This window comes from Lithobates pipiens, unplaced genomic scaffold (genome assembly GCF_037356315.1).
Source record: "Lithobates pipiens isolate NorthernLeopardFrog02 unplaced genomic scaffold, aLitPip1_a1.2 Scaffold_37, whole genome shotgun sequence".
Classification (NCBI taxonomy): domain Eukaryota; kingdom Metazoa; phylum Chordata; class Amphibia; order Anura; family Ranidae; genus Lithobates; species Lithobates pipiens.
The window spans coordinates 16,000,603-16,020,395 of record NW_027507825.1 but is presented as its reverse complement, the minus strand read 5'-3'; the positions used below and the strand labels follow the sequence as shown (position 1 = coordinate 16,020,395).

At 46.4% G+C, this 19,793-nt stretch overlaps 1 protein-coding gene across 1 annotated transcript in view; it reads right to left on the bottom strand.

Moving 5' to 3' along the window:
- The window catches only part of RPS6KA5 (ribosomal protein S6 kinase A5), a 202,885-nt gene that overhangs the window by 37,480 nt on the left and 145,612 nt on the right, over nucleotides 1-19,793 (bottom strand). The window contains exons 7-9 of the mRNA XM_077466763.1: nucleotides 18,959-19,062; nucleotides 13,712-13,862; nucleotides 8,040-8,201 (exon numbers count right to left, since the gene is read on the bottom strand). Coding sequence (XP_077322889.1) covers nucleotides 8,040-8,201; nucleotides 13,712-13,862; nucleotides 18,959-19,062 — 417 coding nt within the window. The remainder of the gene's footprint in view (nucleotides 1-8,039; nucleotides 8,202-13,711; nucleotides 13,863-18,958; nucleotides 19,063-19,793) is intronic.

The window sequence follows — 19,793 nt, the reverse complement described above, 5'->3', positions numbered from 1 at the left end:
GCGATTGGGAACAGTGATCTCTGTCATGTCCCTGGAAGTCCCATTCCCCCTACAGTTAGAACACACCCAGGGAACACATTTAACCTCTTGATCGCCCCCTAGTGTTAACCCCCTTCCATGCCAGTATCATTTTTACATTGATCGCTGCATTTCTATAGCACTGATCATTGTAATAATGTCAGTGGTCCTCAAAAAGTGTCATTAGGGGTCAGATTTGTCCGACGCAATGTCACAGTCCTGCTAAAAAGTCACAGATCACCACCATTACCAGTAAAAATAATAAGTAAAAATAAAAGTCCCTAAATCTATCCCATAGTTTGTAGACGCAACAACTTTTGTGCAAACTAATCAATATACGCCAATTGCAATTTTTTTTAACCAAAATCATGTAGAAGAATACATATCGGCCTTAACTGAACTTTTTTTCGGATATGTATTATTGATGGGCAACTGTGTTTTTACAAAGAAGCAGCGAACTCTCCGGGCACATCCCCCATATACAATGACAATGCCACTACCCGTTTCCAATGATTTATGAGAATTGTCCCTTCTATTTTACACCAGTAAATGCATTGAATGTGATGTGAGGCACCACTATGGATTCTTCCCTAAGGTCTCGGCCAGAATATATAGTTATAGGATTATGCCATCAGTGTACAAATATTCCAAAAAATAAAATAGAGGAACTATAGAAGGCTTGTAAAGCAGACCCAAGCAGAGCTGCTTATTTACGGTGGAAGTAAATATTTTAGCAAACCTTGCAACAGTCTATATACAAATACGGTAATCTGCAAGCAGAAAGGATTAGCCCCATAAAACCATGGCTGCTTCTTTATTATTAAACCAATAGAAGCCTGGATTGTAAACATGGAACAGTTGTACTATACAGCTTGAGGGTCAATGTTGGTGAGCAGCAAACTGTGCAGTTGTTACATGTGTAAATGTGGCATGGATGGTACAAATGAAGGAGATAAAAAAATATGTCGCTTTGCTTAAAGTGGTGTTCCAGCCACAATTTTTTTTTTTTTTTTTAAGTCAACAGCTGCAAACACTGTAGCTGCTGACTTTTAATAAGGACACTTTCCTGTCCAGCAAGCCCGCGATGATGGCCGCCCAAGACCGATCCATCCATCGGATCGGGTGCCGGCGCTGCCATCTTAACGAAGGGAAACAGGCAGTGGAGCCTTGCGGCTTCACTGCCCGTTTCCTACCGAGCATGTGCGAGAGGCGCGGCGCTTTGTGACTAGCCCCGTTTTCTGAGACACACACGTCCCAGAAGACAACGGTACTGCTAGCCGAAGAGGAGGAAGCACTGCGGAATAGGAAGACTGCCTAGCCACAGGGTTTTTATATATATATATATATATATATATATATATATATATATATATATATATATATATATATATATATATATATATATTTGTAATCGGAGTCTTCAAGTGGGAAATGCAATATTACTTAAGAAACAAGGCCTGAGGTGTGCCATGGCCTGGATGGTCAGTATGCCTGAAAAGAGGGCATACCCTGAATGTAAGAATAAGAAAAACACTATGAGTATGAGTATGAGTGAATAACCTGGGGGAAACGGGTGGGTGGGCACCTAGAAAACCCCAACCCTGGCCCTGACAGAGGAGGAGGGTTATATAGTCTCCGACTCCTCCCACAAATACAGGCTGGCCTACGGCCAGCCTTCCCACTTGTAATCGGAGTCTTCAAGTGGGAAATGCAATATTACTTAAGAAACAAGGCCTGAGGTGTGCCATGGCCTGGATGGTCAGTATGCCTGAAAAGAGGGCAAAAAGACACAAGTTTAGGTGGGAGAGGGAAGGTAGAGATCCCATCCATAAAATGACGTATGCCCAAATGCCAACCGTAAGTAACCGGTAAGTATCCGCTGTGAGAGTAGAACCCACCGACTCCAGACCTGGAGATGAGAAGGAACCTCCTTAGAGCCTGCAAGCTACGCAAACCCAATTGAATGTCCCGTGAAGGATAGGATGAGCCTGATGCCCAAGGTGACCCGGACATGAGAATGAACTGCTATGAATGAGAGGATACGTGGGGAAAAAGAGAGCAAGGGCTGACCCGAAGAACCCCTACAACAGACACCAGAAGAAGCACCGTGAAAACACCCCTTCCCATAACTGGTAAGAGGAAGTGAGAGGGTGAGTGGCAAAAATACCAGTGATAGGAGAGGAAACCTGGCTGCCCGATGGATGTGATGGAGTAGGTGCCATGGCAATGAGCATCATCAACATGGCGACACCAAGACAAACTGGTCCCACCGGATGCGAGCAGGTCATGCTACTGACCGAGACCTCCCAACCGAGACCGAATCCTGAACCGAAGAAGGAGAACCCAGGGGAATAAGTCCCATAGCATGATCCAGCCATGCCCGAAGTGACTAAAGCACCCCCCTCCCCACCTGGAACAAACCGGGGAGGAGCAAAGATGACTGGACCGACGTCTCTGAGCAGTACTCCAGGCAACCTCCTAGACAAGAGATCAGAGCTGAGAGTGGAATCCAGATTGGTGATGATGTCGCCCAACCTACCACCTAAGGACCATGGCTTGGACACACCCTGAGAGTATGAATCCCAAGGCGGTAACAAGGGCCTCTATGCAACAGGATGTCAACTAAGAAAATTGACGTCTGCTTCCAACCCGAGGGTGCGCCCAGTGGCGAAATGACATCTGTAAGTGAGTGCAGGCATGGTTGATATTGGTATGGATGCCAAGACGACCCAACCTGAAAACGCAACTAGAAGGAAAGACAGACAACCAGACATGAGAACAACAACGCCCCTCTGCCTACCTAAGAATGAGAACATGGCAGAAAAGTCAAGACTACGGTGCATGAATGAACCTGATGATGAGCCCCCCCCCCCCCCCCCCGTGTGTGAGTTGTGAATAGTGAGTTAACCCGAGTAACCTGCAGCGCAGAGACAGGTAATTAACAGAAACTCAGGCCTAGAGTACCCACAGACCGTGGTGGGTAGACGTACAGGTGTGGTGAATGAACATGCATCGTATGACGTATGGTATACAGGCGAGAAGATTGTGGTCAACAATCATTAATAACGAAACCTCAGCCCGTATGGATCTGTAGACGTGACAGATCCCGATGTGCGAGCCCTAGCTAACTGACCCCGGTACAAACATGAACACAGATACGATGAGACATGACAATCAATGCAGACAAACCTAACCAGAATATGTCATAAGTGAACAACGCCCTTCTGAGAACTCTGAAGCCAAACAGAGGTTGAAACACCATGACAGAAACGCTATGACAGAAATACTGCCAGAAAAATGTCACGACAATGCCATGACAGAAATGCTAAAAGTTAACCTGGGTAGAACGATGACTGAAATCCCGGGGCAGAACGCTATGACAGACATGCTGGCAGAACGCTACGACAGAACTCCAGGGGCAGAACACTGACAGATAACCTGGGGCGGAACGCTATGACAGACATGCCGGGCAGAATGCTATGACAGGAACCCAGGGGCAAACCACTATGACCGCCATGCTGGACAGAGCGCTATGACGGAAATACTGGACCGAACGCTATGACGGAAATACTGGACCGAACGCTATGACGGAAAAGCTGGACTAAATGCTGTGACCGAAACCTGGACAGAACGCTATGACAGGAAAGCTAGAAAGAATGCTATGACCGAGAATGCTGGACCAATCGCTATGACAGCATTGCTGGGCCGAACGTTATGACAGAAAATGCTGGGCCGAACGTAATGACAGAAAATGCTGGGCCGAACGTAATGACAGAAAATGCTGGGCCGAACGTAATGACAGAAAATGCTGGGCCGAACGTAATGACAGAAAATGCTGGGCCGAACGTAATGACAGAAAATGCTGGGCCGAACGTAATGACAGAAAATGCTGGGCCGAACGTAATGACAGAAAATGCTGGACCGAACGTAATGACAGAAAATGCTGGACCGAACGTAATGACAGAAAATGCTGGACCGAACGTAATGACAGAAAATGCTGGGCCGAACGTTGACAGATAATGCTGAACAGAACGCTGTGACAGAAAAACTGGACTAATGCTATAACCAAAACCTGGACAGAACGCTATGACAGGAAAGCTAGATCGAATGCTATGACAGAAATGCTGGACCGAACGCTGTGACAGAAATGCCGGACCGAACGCTGTGACAGAAATGCTGGACTGCACGCTGTGACAGAAATGCTGGACTGTACGCTGTGACAGAAATGCTGGCCCGAACGCTGTGACAGAAATGCTGGACAGAACGCTATGACAGAAAATGCTGAACAGAACGCTGTGACAGAAAACTGGACTGAATGCTGACCGAAACCTGGACAGAACGCTGTGACAGAAATGCTGGACAGAACGCTATGACAGGAAAGCTAGATGGAACGCTATGACAGAAAATGCTGAACAGAACACTGTGACAAAAAACTGGACTGAATGCTATGACCGAAACCTGGACAGAACGCTGTGACAGAAATGCTGGACAGAACGCTATGACAGGAAAGCTAGATAGAACGCTATGACAGAAATGCTGGGCCGAACGTTGTGACAGAAAATGCTGGGCCGAATGTTGTGACAGAAAAATGCTGGGCAGAACGCTGTGACAGAAAAATGCTGGGCAGAACGCTGTGACAGAAAATGCTGGGCAGAACGCTGTGACAGAAAATGCTGGGCAGAACGCTGTGACAGAAAATGCTGGGCAGAACGCTGTGACAGAAAATGCTGGGCAGAACGCTGTGACAGAAAATGCTGGGCAGAACGCTGTGACAGAAAATGCTGGGCAGAACGCTGTGACAGAAAATGCTGGGCAGAACGCTGTGACAGAAAATGCTGGGCAGAACGCTGTGACAGAAAATGCTGGGCAGAAAATGCAGGGCAGAACGCTGTGACAGAAATGCTGGATAGAACGTTGTGACAGAAATGCTGGGCCGAACGCTGTGACAGAAAATTGCAGGCAGAACGCTGTGACAGAAAATCGCAGGCAGAACGCTGTGACAGAAAATCGCAGGCAGAACGCTGTGACAGAAATACGCTGGCCGAACGCTGTGACAGAAATACGCTGGCCGAACGCTGTGACAGAAATACGCTGGCAGAACGCCATGACAGAAATACGCTGGCAGAACGCCATGACAGAAATACGCTGGCAGAACGCCATGACAGAAATACGCTGGCAGAATGCCATGATGGAAAACGCTGGCAGAACGCCATGACGGAAAACGCTGGCAGAACGCTATGACGGAAAACGCTGGCAGAGCGCTATGACAGAAAACGCTGGCAGAACGCTATGACAGAAAACGCTGGCAGAACGCAATGAAAGAAACCGCTGGCAGAACGCTATGACAGAAAGCAATAACTAAAGCAGCGTCAATTAAAACATAATGCAGCTACTGGTATTTACCACACGCTTGTTGATAAAAATAATTGAAGATTTAAAATCACTTCAGTCAGAGCCTGCACACAGTGCTAAAACTTACTACAGGAAAAACGCCTATGTGAGGGGGGGGGGGGGGGGAGAGCCAGCGCAGCCGAATACCTCCCCCTCCCCCCCCCCAGGAGCACCGGCGGGTACCCTGCATATGTGAGGGGGGAAGGGGAGCGGTCGCTTACCTCCCCCTCCCCCCCACGGGGAAAACCGGTGGGAAGGGCGGACTGCACGCAGGAGAGCTGAGGGAGGGGAGAATGTGGGCGAAGGACAGCTGATCACCTCCCCCCCCCCGCAGGAACACCGAGCCGACTGCCTGCCGGAGAGCTGAGGGAGGGGAGAGTGAAGGACGGCCGAATCGGCGGGTGTACAGCATATGAGTGTATGGGGGGGGGGGGCCGACCACCTCCCCCCGCCAGGAGAATCATCGGAACAGAGCATATGTGAGGGAGGGGGAGGCGGCGCGGTCGACCATCTTCCCCCCCCCCCACGAGGAGAAACGGCGGGTGCTCCGTACCCGCGAGGGGAGAGGGGGAGGCCGACTCTCTCCACCTCCCCTTACCAGGCGTGCGGCTCCCCCGTGAAAAGATGCCTGGAGAGCGGAGCTGGCGGGTGGCTCCCTCGTGGAGCAGGTGAACATCCTCCCAACGAGAGGCGGAACATAACAGAAGGACGCCCCTCTCCCCCCGGCATGAGCACCAGGAGAAGGAGGCGGGCGGCACGTCAGCCAGAGCTGTGGGTGGCAAAGGGAGGAAGTAGGACAGACGGATGGATGAACCGTCCCGTCCTCCCCCGTACCCGAATGCTGGGAGAAGCAACCCCCCTCCCTGCTGGAACACGGCCGAACCAAAAAGGGGGGGGGGGGGGCGACGGCAGGGCGGCCACCACAAGCCAGTGGACCCAGGGACGAGGGAGAGAGGCGGCCGACCGCCGCTCTGCAAAGACAAGCTCACCCCCCCTCTCCCCACACTGGAAGAGGACAGGGGAACGCACCCCCCTCTCCACCAGCATGACTGTAGAGAAGTGAGCGGTGGGGGATAGCTGGACAGCCCTTCCCCCATGAGCTGCCTCCACCTAGAAAACCCCAACCCTGGCCCTGACAGAGGAGGAGGGTTATATAGTCTCCGACTCCTCCCACAAATACAGGCTGGCCTACGGCCAGCCTTCCCACATATATATATATATATATATATATATATATATATATATATATTTTTTTTTTTTTTTTTTTTTTTTCTGTGAATGTTAATGTAGTTTTTTTTTATTTTATTTTTTTGGGTGGCCCTTCACTTTAAAGTGGAGTTTCGGCGAAAAAAAAATCTTTTTTAGTTATTGATCCTATCATTATTACTAATACAATTCATAAACTAGTATACAATGTTTATTATTTATTTAGCAAAAAATAAGATTTTTTGTACTCACCGTAAAATCCTTTTCTCTGTAGTTCACCGACTGACACAGCTCCTTTCTTAGACCATTGGGTTGTTACGCCACCTTCAGGAGAGGACTAGGCATAACATGTTAGCATGTGATAATAAAACTAGAACTTTCTAGTTCCATCCAAGGGGCGGCCCCTTAGGCAACAACCCCACAGCCTGCTACTGCAGCTTCAGTACGTCAACAAGCAGTATAACGTAGACAAACATAGGAGGAGAGGGTGCTGTGTCAGTCGGTGAACTACAGAGAAAGGGATTTTACTGTGAGTACAAAAAAATCCTATTTGATAGTACAGATGATAGAATAAAGCCAATGCAGTTTGGGGGACAAAAGGAACAAACCCCTTCCTCAGGGCTGCTGATGAATGCTATTGAGAAAAGATCCTAACGTGGTTGTCTGAGACAACCAAAATTGGATCGATGATTATCTGAAAGCCGGCTAGAGCTTGAGATGCTGCCTCTGATACAGTGGGAAGGGCTGAGCAGCCAGCTCGAAGGTACCGTGACCTTCTGGCTGACGTCAGAGGGAGATCTCAGCCCATCCCGCTGTAGCCCTGGATCGGAGTAGCAGAGCGGCCGGGCGTCACGTAACCGACCTGAAAATATATTTAAAAAAAAAAAAAGGTATTTAGCGACAACAATTTTCAATAAACCCTTACACTGGGTTATTGCTGGATAAAGGAGAGGGGTACATAAACTGACCACGATGCCGGGGCTCAGCAGCCATGATAAACTATGGTCAGTTTTACAGGAGGGAGGGCAGAAACAGGCAGGACCAGACAGGTAATTTACAGTTTAGACAGAGGGGCAGGTTAGACAGCACAAGCACTGTACTATCTAACCTGTTATAAGGGAACAGGAGCTCTTTTTGTTTTAAGGGTTACAAACACTTTGGGATCTGTTTTACCCTTAGGCGCGAAGGGGTTAAAGAGTGTTGAGGATATTTGCCACCATCACAAATTCAGTATCCAAAATAAATGCAGTCTTGGATATTTCTGGACACAGGATCTATTTAGACGAGAACTCAGCTGGGTGATTCAAAAATTCTCGAGCCCCCGCAGAGATGTTTTGCAGGCAGAAGAAGATTGGATATCTTTACATACAAACACTCATCTGTACTCTGGTACAACTCACTGTATGTGAAGTTCCACCATTTACCTGAAATATTCGGTCAGCGTTCATGGGTAGAGCAGCAGGAGAGTACGTGGGATCCATCCCTGTAAATTCCTCAGCAAAATTCCCTACATCAAGCTCATCCTTGATGACAGGTTTAAATGGCGCGGGGACTTTCTTTGCTGCCAAATCATCCCAATTAATTGTCTGCAAAAAGAATTAGCAAGAAACATATTTCAAATGAACATTCATTAAAGCTGAACTCTAGGCACAAGATTGCACTATAATATATTCCTCTATAATAAAACTGCATGATTAATCGTTAAAGTCATGATCTCGATTCAATCCCACTCAAAATCTCTGTGCAGAATTTCCAGATTCATTCATGTAACGAGTGTAGAGAGTTCTCTGATCAGAAACAAACCCGGCAGCCTGGCAAGTTTTTCGCAACATTGTCCAAGCTGGTAGATAACTATAAACATTGTAACTTTTTCTTCTTAGATCAAAGGAATGAAATTCGGTCTGTAAATGAGGGAAGTTTAAAGTAGTTGTAAACCCTTTACAACCACTTTAAACTACAGGCAAGCCTATAATTAGGCTTGCCTGTAGCTGCACTGGATATCACCTAAACATGCACGGTTTAGGAGATATCGCTGTATTTGCATGTGCCAACGTCATGCGGCACATGCACACTTAAGCCAACTGAAGCAATGGCAGTATGTGTCGTTGCTTCAGTTGTACTGTGCCGTTCGCGGCAGTGCATGAGTGGGAGTGATGTCATCGCAGCTCTGGCCAATCACAGCGGCAGTGCTGTGATACCCGGAAGCAAGCCCCGGGCGACATGTTGATCGGCCTGAGGGGGAGACGAGGATGGCTGCAGGGGATTCGTTTTCGGGTAAGTAATTCATAATGAGCTAGTATGCTATGCATACTAGCTCATTATGCCTTTATCTTGCAGGGTGTGTTTTTTTTTCAGGAGGGTTTACTTCCTCTTTAACCACCTAAAGACTAAACCTTTTTCTGACACTTGTTTCTTACAAAGTTAAAATCAGTATTTTTTTTGCTAGAAAATTACTTGGAACCCCCAAACATTCTTTAAAACGCAATTTTTTGGGAAAAAATACACTTCAATTAATTTAAAAGACTAAGCAGTAAAATTAGCCCAAATTTTTTTGATGATGGTACGCCGTTAGAATCGTGCGTGAATCATGATCTTTGCTCTAAGCAAAAAAATTGTGATTCTCATTTTAGCCAGAATCATGCAGCTCTACTCTATAGCCACAAAAGATATAAATCAATTTTGTGTGCACCCAATGCCTTTGTAAACTCAGTTATTACCAATAAATTATTCGATATCAGCGATACCATCGCTGTGCTGCAGAGAACAGGAGGTCCTACCCACTACTGCCTGCAAAAGACTGCAGGAGGGGGTACATAAAAGACCAGTCACCCTGCACAAGGAAAGAAAGCAGTAGTTCCTCAAAAAGAGGGGCAAAGCTTAGAGATGGGATCCCCTTAGGCCCCTTTCACACTGGGGTGGGAGCGACATCGGCGGTAAAGCAGTGCTATTTTTAGCTCTGCTTTACCGTCATTTTTAGCGGGGGTTAAAACCGCCCCGCTAGCGGCCAAAAAAGGGTTAAAACCGCTGGCAAAGCGGTGCTTTGCCGGTGGTATAGCCGCGCTACCCCATTGATTTCAATGGGTAGGAGCGGTGAATAAACCGCTCCTTCACCGGTCCAAAAGAGCGGCTAGCAGGACTTTTTTCACCGTCCTGCTAGTGCACTGCTCCAGTGTGAAAGCCCTCCGGCTTTCACACTGGAGTGAAAGGGGCCAGACTTTTTCAGGCACTATACAGGCGCTATTTTTAGCGCTGTAGAACCTGAAAAACACCCCAGTGTGAAAGGGGCTTTAGTGATAGAATGGAAAAGTAGGCAAAATAAGGGAAAAAACCCTAGGCAGTAAGAAGACAATGGCAGAAAATGTTGAAATAATTCAACGGTCAGTTGGTATCTCTCCCTCAGCGCTCATGGAAGGTGTATTACTTTAACCACTTTAGTACAAGGCATTATACACCTTCCTGCCCAGACCAATCTTCAGCTTTTAGCGCTGTTGCACTTTGAATGACAACTGCGCGGTCATACTACACTGTACCCAAACTACATTTTTATCATTTTGTTCCCACAAATAGCGCTTTCTTTTGGTGGTATTTTATCGCCTCTGGGATTTTCTGCTAAACAAATAAAAAAAAAGTCTGAAAATTTTGAAAAAAAATGTTTGTTTTGTCTTTGTTTCAGTTACAAAACTTTGTAAATAAGTACGTTTTCTCCTTCACTGATGGGCACTGATGGGGCTGCACTGACGGGCACTGATAAGGCGGCACTGATGGGCACTGATAAGGTGGCACCAATGAAGTGGCACTGATGAGGTGGCATTGATGGCCACTGATATGCGGCACTGATATGCAACATGGATGGGCACTGATAGGTGGCACAAATAGGCACTGATAGGCAGCATGGATTGGCATGGATAGGCAGCACGGATGGGCACTGATAGGCAGCACGGATGGGCACTGATAGGCAGCACAGATGGGCACTGATAGGCAGCACGGATGGGCACTGATAGGCAGCACGGATGGGCACTGATAGGCGGCATTGTAGTATAAAGTATTGTACTGATGGATGGCAATCAGTGCCAAACAATAATGCATGCCAATCAGTGATGCCCATTGCGAGCACTGATTGGCATCCATTGTGGGTATTGACTGGCATCCTTTGTGGGCACTGACTGGCATCTCTGGTGGTCTAGGGTGGCATACTTGGTGCTGGGCATCCCTGGTGGTCTTGTGGCATCCCTGGTGGTCCACCAGTGTGAGCTTCCTCGGGGGGGGGGGGGGTGGCTGCAATGATAATCAATCAGCACAGACCCCCCCCCCGTCAGAGGAGCAGCCGATCGGCTCTCCTCTACTTACGTCTGACAGACGCGAGTGAGGAAAAGCCGATCACCGGCTCTTCCTATTTACACTGTGATCAGCCGTGATTTTGCTATATGGCGGGCGGCAAGTGGTTAGAATAACAAGAGCAGCTACGTTAATAAAACACTAAAGCAGAAATATGTCACAGCAACAAATACCATAACAATAGCAGCCCTAAAATATTCCAAACATTTGAGGATTTGTTAAAAGTTCACTAAAATAGTTAAATAAGTATGAAGTCCACTTAATATATAAAATGAGGCAGATGTAAATGTAGGATTGTCCAACAATCGCCTCCTCCACATTGAATGTTTCACAATCCCCCTAGGATATGCACTTACCAGATGATACAGGGTTATACGCTTATCTGTCAATGGATGATGTCTGCTCACTGCATACACTCCGTTAGATGATCCTGGGTTATACACTTGGCTTGCAATGGGTGTCGTCAGCTCTCTGCATGTAATCCATCTAGAGGTTTGCTCATCACAAGCAGATAACAAAGATACACATAGGGTAATCCAGTACTAAAAGGTATTTATTATAGGTTTCCTTAAAATTGCACACTTACAATGTGATTCAAAATAAAAGAGCATGTAACAACAATGTATCGCAAGTCGATATTCCTGACTACCTGTCACCGCTCCAGCGGTGTTCCCTGGAAAGGCAAGCAGGAAAGCCGACGATGTAGGTTGCTGCGTGGCCAGGCCCTGACTAGTTTTGTGATTGCTTTGACAGAGGACACCCTGTTGTTGTTACATGCTCTTTTATTTTGAATCACATTGTAAGTGTGCAATCTTAAGGAAACCTATAATAAATACCTTTTAGTACTGAATTACGCTATTTGTATCTTTGTTCTCTGCTTGTGACTTGCAAATCTCTAGATGGATTACATGCAGAGAGCTGACAACATCCATTGCAAGCCAAGTGTATAACCCAGGATCATTTGACGGAGTGTATAAAGTGAGCAGACATCATCCATTGACAGATAAGCGTGTAACCCAGTATCATCTGGTAAGTGCATTTCCGAGGGGGATTGTGACACATGCGGTATGGAGGAGGCAATTGTTTTGAATTACTATCTGAAAAGTTTTTTCCGTGATGGACAATCCTACATTTACATCTGCCTCATTTTAGATATAAGTGGACTTCATACTTATTTAACTATTTTAGTGAACTTTTAACAAATCCTAAAACGTTTGGGTTATTTTAGGGCTGTTAATGTGATGGTATTTGTTGCTGTGACATATTTCTGCTTTAGTAAGAAGACAATGTAGACATTAATGAGTTCCACTTAAAAAGAATGTCACTAAGTCTTGAACTTGAACCTTCTCAGAACAAAAGGACATGGAGCTAGAGGAAGTGTAAGGAAGGTCAGATCAAGGAGAGAAGGCTGGACATTGTAACTGTCACTCATGGTCCAAAAGGACCAAATAGATTACTTCTGCAAAATCCAAATTCTTTACAAAGAGAAACATACTAAGCAAAAATTGGCAATCCCATAAACCTTGAAGGATATAAAAAAAAAAAAAAGAAAAAGCCTGACATGTTTATTCACACATGACCCCTGCCCCAGGAAGACGTCACATGTGGCGAAACATGTCTGACGAGACTACGCGTTGACGGCATCGCTCCTCATGTGACCCAGGAAGTGCGGGTGTATGTACAGTGTTTGCCGGAAAACTATTTTTATCACGGCTCATTCAATTTTAATGAAATGTAAGTGGCCATTTGGCTTTATTTTTAATAAAAATGTTATACAGTATTACACTACTTGGAGTCCTTTTTGCTGCATGGTCTACTCTTGGTTCCAGTTGCCCTGGATACCCTGCTGTGAGCCCATCTGTACTGGACGAATTTCTCAGTTTCCTTCTAAGTGTTTCAGAGGTTCCATCTGCAGTTTATACCCTGGTCATTCTACGTGCCTGTGTAAGCACCCCCTTCTACGGGGTGTCAGGTGTCACAGAAGGCTCTGTGTCTTTTACAGTGGTGTAACTTTTTATTGAAGTAGGACTTCTTCTTTTTTCACAATCATCACATGGATTGATTGCACAATTTTGGGAACTGTTTTATTTTAATTGTTATTAGGACATTATTCATGTACATAAGTTTGTTGCATCATTTGTCATTTTTTATTTGTATGATTTGAGTCCAACATCAGTGCCTGATTACACAAATGCTCTTCGGAAAGAATGGTCAAAAATTCCCATAGACACACTCCTAAACCTTGTGGACGGCCTTCCCAGAAGAGTTGAAGCTGCTATAGCTGCAAAGGGTGGGCCTGCTCCATATACTCTATGGACTAAGACTGAGATGCCATTAAAGTTCATCTGCGTGTAAAGGCAGGTGTCCCAAATCTTTTGACAATACAGTGTATAATTCTGCTTCTCTGATGTTGTCAGCCCAATGTGCAACAGATTTGGCCATCCTCAGCGATGGCCATTCTCACACACATGGCAAATACATAATTCTTGTTAGGGATAGGCCATCATATGAGAACAGTTTAGAGTATATCCCCAAGATGACCACATTCCCAATCTCTAACATCGCTTGACATCCAAACTGATATCAGGAAACCTTCCTCTGCCACTCTGCTCTGCAAGGCCACTTTGACTACATAACATCTTCCTTGTGTGATGTCACTGAGACGCAGTCAAATTGACGCTTGTCCAAACAAGCATCGCAGCTTGGACAAAACATATACACAAGTAAAAGAAAAACATTTTCTCAATGCTGTAATACCCACCTTGAAAAACAGATGTTTTTTTATTTCATCAGAGCCCCCCGGCCCACAACCTAAACGCTTTTTAGGGTCTTTCATCAATAACCCCCGAATAAGATCTTTTACAAGTTCACTCATTTCTGGTGGATATGGAGGGTCACTTTTCAATATTCTCCTACATGGGGAAAAAAAAAAAAAACCTAATAAAACACACATTCAATACAAATATGACCTCAATTAAGAAACTTAACACTTGTGCAACTTGTCATGCCACTTTGAACCCCAACGTCGCACGACAAGTCACATCCCCTATTTCCCAATGAGTACCATTCATATCTGCATGACTTTGCTCTGACTTTCATGTGACTGGAGGGCCATAGACTTCAATATAAACCCTCAAAAGTGGCATGAGAGTCACACCTGTATGATATACATGTGACTTGCCACCATCCCCCCACCCATCCCAGGCCCTCTGGGTCCAATATGAATTTTAAGCGGAACCCCATGCCAAAATGTAAAAAAATAAAACTGGGTGGGATCCCCCCAAAATCAATACCAAACCCTTATCGAGCATGCAGCTGTCAGGGCTGGACCCAGCCCTTCATTCTCTGAGCTGGCCGCTCAGATGTTGGCTAATTGCCAGCTCCTATCTCTCCACAATGACTCACCCGATGATCCTGATTGTCAGTCCTGCCTACTTAAGCCGTCCAGTCCAGATAATCTCTGCCTTCGCCTTGGTCGCATCTCTAAAGACGCTCGCATGTGTTCCTGTTAAAGACTTGCTTGGCTAACATTCCTTCTCGCTCCAGATCCTGCTTGCTGTTCTACTACGCTGTTCTCTGGATCCCTGACGTTTTGGCTTGTCTGACTATCCATTCCGGTTCCTGGCTATGTTTTTGACTATGTTAACTCCTTTTCTTATTATTATTAAACAAGTGTGATTTAACTGTACTTATGTCTCAGTCTGATTCATGGTTTCTGACAGTAGGCAAAGGCCATGAATTCAGAAGATGCAGTCAATCCACTTGTTGGTAATATTTTTCCCAGATTGGATGAGCAAGATCACCGCATGGATCAGTTTGCCATGGCATTACAAGCACTCCTGAGTCACAAGCCTGTGTTGCAGGCCGTCCCTGCTGCTGCTCCAGGCACCCACCTCAAGTATTACCTCTATAAGATGTATGCTCTGCTTCCCCATCGATTTAGGGGTGATACAGTCCAATGCAGAGGGTTTCTCAACCAGGTTGAGATCTACCTTGGGATGCTGCCCCAGGCGTTTCCCACAGACAGAAGCAAAGTAGGTTTCGTGATATCTTTGCTTTCTGAGAGAGCCATGGCCTGGGCAAACCCTCTATGGGAGACGCAAAAGCCTGTCTTGAGTTACCCTGAGTTTGTGGCTTCTTTTAAAAGGGTATTTGACGTTCCCGCACACTCCGCTTCTGCTGCCAAGGGCCTCATGTCCATCAAACAGAGTACGAGAACTGTTGCTGATTACGACATTGAATTCCGTACTCTGGCAGCAGAGGTTGCTTGGAACTATGAGGCCCTTATGGCTGCTTTTTCACATGGTCTCTCGGATACCATCAAGGATGAGATAGCAGATCGAGATATACCCACTGAGCTGGAAAAGTTGATCACGTTTGCAATCCTCATTGACTCCAGACTAAAGAGCGCTTGTGGAAGTCTCCTGTACACTTGTCTATGAGCTTTGCAGTCACACCCTTGCCTCCCTCATCTCCTATGCCTCCTGGTACCAAGGCGGTCAGTGAACCCATGCACTTGGGTTTTAAGCGTCTCTCTGTGAATAAGTGAACCTTTAGGTGGAGGGAGAGATTGTGCCTTTATTGTAGTCAGGCAGGTCACTTTTGGAAGTCTTGTCCTACCTGTTCAGGGAACGCCCAAACCTTGAGGTCCTGTCACGGACAGACCTTAGGTGGCATTGTTTCGTCCCCAGTTATCCAGAAGGATAAGCCCCTGGATTTGGTTACACTTTCTTGGGCTGAGTCGTCCGTCGAGATACAGGCTCTAATCGACTCTGGGGCTGCAGGTCTGTTAATTTATGCTGCCTTTGTATTGAAGCACTCGATTCCACTGCAGCTGCGTGACACTCCACTTGACGGGAGGCCTCTACAGCCTGCCCATGTGACTCATGAGACTGTTCGATTGTCCATGGCTGTAGGGGCTCTTCACCATGAGATAATCCAATTCCAAGTTATTTTCTCCCCTAATTTTTCACTGGTTATTGGTTATCCTTGGTTACAGAGGCACAACCCCTCTTTTGATTGTCTCTGTGTTAAGGTTCTCTCCTGGTTGCCACAATGCAGCAAGACATGCTTCCAGAAGGTAGCCAAGTGCACCTCTTCACTCTCCTCCCTGCCGGAGGAGTACTGCGATCTTAGTGATGTTTTTGACAAAGGTCAAGCCAGTAGTTTGCCTCGACACTGGTCGCTTGATTGCGTAATTGACCTTCAACCTGGTGCCATACCCCCCTCGTGGCAGGGTATCCTCTTGGAGGATAAGGCTATAGAGGAGTATGTTGCAGACGCACTTTCTCGAGGTTTCATCCCCAAATCCTCATCTCCTGCTGGTGCTGATTTCTTCTTTGTGAAGAAGAAGAGTGGTGAACTGATTATTATTGTATTGATTATAGGGGTTTCAATATTAAGAATGCCTATACGATATACGATTCCGTTGATTATGGAGTTATTTGACCGCCTCAAGGGAGCAACTGTTTTTACAAATCTTGATTTGTGAGTGGCATACAATCTTATGAGCCTTAAGGAGGGCGATGAGTATAAAACTGCTTTTAATACTAGAACAGGCCATTATGTGTACCTTATAATACCTTTTGGCCTTTGTAACGCCCCCCGGCAGTTTTCCAGGAATTTATTAACAATGTCCTCCGAAATTTGTTGCAGTTATGTGTGGTGGTTTATCTCGACGATATCCTCATATTTCCCAAGTCCCTGGAGAGCCACCACACAGATATCTGTCGTTTGCTTTAGAAACTAAGAGAGAACAATCTCTATTGTAAATTGGAGAAGTGCGAATTCCGTCGTGAACAGGTTAAATTCCTGGGTTATGTCATTTCCACTGCTGGTTTTTCGATGGACCCAGAGAAACTTTCAGCACTCCTACGGTGGCCCAGAGCCATGGGTTTATGTCCTCTGCAGTGTTTTCTTGGCCTTGCCAACTATTAGCGGATGTTTATTCGTAACTTCTCATCTCTGGTCAAGCCCCTGACTGATATGACCAGAAAGAACGGTAACCCACAGAGTTGGTTTCCGGAGTCCATTAAGGCCTTTGAGAGTCTCATGGCTGCCTTTGTGTTGGCACATCCTGATTCTACGTTACGTTTTATACTTGAGGTTGATGCTTCTGAGACTGGAGTAAATACTACAATGTTAGATTTTCCATCACTTTCAGTCCCTGTGACCCAAAAAAATAAAATAAAAATGAGGGTGAATGTCACCAGCGGGGACGAAAACAGCGAAGTTAGTGAAGATGCTGGCACCTGGACCCGAAGCTGAGGACAGCGCTGGATCCTTGGACAGGTAAGCGTCCTTATATTAAAACATTTGAATTTTTTGGGGGGAGACTCCTCTTTAAATTTAGAGAAACAATTACATATTTATAAATATTAAACTAATGTTTAGTGACCTGTTAAGTGATACTAAACTCTTGTTTTTTTTTTTTTTTGTTTAAAAATAACAAACCTGTTATTACTTACCTGCTCTGTGTAATGGATTTGCACAGAGCTTTCTAAATCCTCCTCTTCTCAGGTTCCTCACCGATGCTCCTGGCCCCTCCCCTCCTGCCGAGCGCCCCCAGAGCAAGCAGCTTGCTCTGGGGGCAGCCGAGCCCCTGCTCTGTGTGTCCATTAAGACATGCAGCCACGGGTCAGCCCCGCCCCCTCTCTCTCATTGGCTCACTGACTTTGACTGACAGCTGCGGGAACCAATGGCGCATGCTGCTATGTTTCAGCCAATCAGAAAGGAGACCGCCGAGTCTCTCGTGCAACATCGCTGAATCGAAATGGAGCTTAGATAAGTATTAGGGGGGCTGAGGGGGGAGCTGCACACAGGAGGTTGTTTATTTTAATGCATAGAATGCATTAAAGCGGGAGTCCGCGTTTTTTTTTTTTTTAAAGCCAGCAGCTTCAAATACTGCAGCTGCTGACTTTTAAAATAGTGACACTTACCTGTCCAGCGCGCCCGCGATGTCGGCACCCGAAGCCGATCTCTCGATCGTCTCTCGGGTGCTGCCGCCGCCATCTTGGGTATGGGAGTCAGGAAGTGGAGCCTTTCGGGTTCATTTCCCGGTTCCCTGCTGCGCATGCGCGAGTCGCGCTGCGCAATAAGGATGGACCCGCTGCCTCTGGGATCTGTGTGTTTCCCAGCAGGCAGCGGGGGACTTTCGGAAAGGGGTGTAATCTACGCCCCTTTCCGCAGAGAGCTATCCCGGAAGTGGGTGCAGATACCTGTACTGTACAGGTACCTGCACCCCCCTCCCCCCTGAAAGGTGCCAATTGTGGTGCCGGAGGGGGGGGGAGGAATCCAATGAGTGGAAGGTCCACTTTAGGGTGGACCTCCGCTTTAAGATAAACAACCTTGTGCCTTTAGAAGCACTTTAAAGTGATTGTAAGGGCAAACATAAAAAAAAAGTCCATAATTACCTGCTCTGTGCAATGCAATGGCAAAGAGAGCCGCAAGCCTCCTCTATTTGGGTCCTCGCTCCTGGCGCCTCTCCTTGGTCCAGTGCCCCCATGGGAAGCCACTTCCCATGGGAGGGCTCGTGCCTGCTCACACCCGAACCCCGCTGCTGCTTCCATTGACACAGACAGAGGTACTCGGCCCCGCCTCCTGCTCCCTGGCCACCAGCTTCGATTGACAGCGCTGGGAGCCAATGGCACCTGGTGCCCCAGCAAAGCCAGCAAGACCTGGAAGTGAGGGGAGAGAAGACCTGCAGACGTGCACAACGCTGGATCGAATGTGGGCTCAGGTAAGTAAAAGGGGGGGGGGGGGGGGGGGGGCGTGATGATGACACTAAACATTTTCTACCTTAATGCAAGGAGTGCATTAAGGTAAAAAAAAAATGTTGGCTTTACAACTGCTTTAAGTACACTCTGGACTTCCTGATTTTGACACAACTTAATGTTTCCTGAATAGTCTTCATCAGCCCAGAAAATTATTTTATTTTCTGGCACAACTGCTTCTGCTGCTTTACAATAACCTGAGAGAAGTCCTTTCTACTTACAGCTCTGTGACTTACTTAGAGATTTCCGCCTGTGAGTTTTTTTCCCCATCGACAGTAAAAGGCGATGCGCCTGTAAGCAGCTCGTACATCAAAACCCCCAAACTCCACCAATCCACAGCCTGGAAGAAGGCAAAAGGTAAAGCTGAAGGCTAAACAACAACTGGAAGAATGAGCGTTTTGGTGAGAATTTTTATTATTTTCTAGAACATTATTCTATAAGTAGTGCGCTTCCTGCTCTAGGGTGACAATTCTCATTCTTTTGTGCTGGATCTATGGGGGGAACAGAGTTCTTAAATTAGGCAAGAAATGTGTTATGACTAAAGAACATCTCCCCCTCTCTTCGATATAACAAAGAGGGAGGCATGCTGTAGTCTACAGAGATGGCTGGGAATAATGTTAACTGATAAGACTCAGAACAGGCAGAGAGCCGAGGAAGTTATTATCTCACTATTTTGGTCAGAATGAGAGGGGGTTATAACAGGATGTCAGAGGCATTTACTCAAACTGAAGAGAAGAGGGGACCACGTCTGAAAAATGTGTGTAACAGGCACTTGTATCACACAGATATCTGTGCGACTGGGTGACAACACAGGCGCACAACTGGAAGAAAAAGACAGAGCGCTGTCACCCTATAACAGGAAGTAACTAAATAAGCACCTTCAGAGCAGGGTCACCAGGGAATATTTTAATGAAAGATGCACATTTAAAAACATTGACAATTACTTTAGAAATCATATTACATATTAAGGGTTATATGAGATTTAGGCTCCTTTCACACATGCAGTCTTGATCAGACACTCCATTCACCTCTATGGAGCGACGGATGTCAGCAGTGACATGTCTGTCCGCT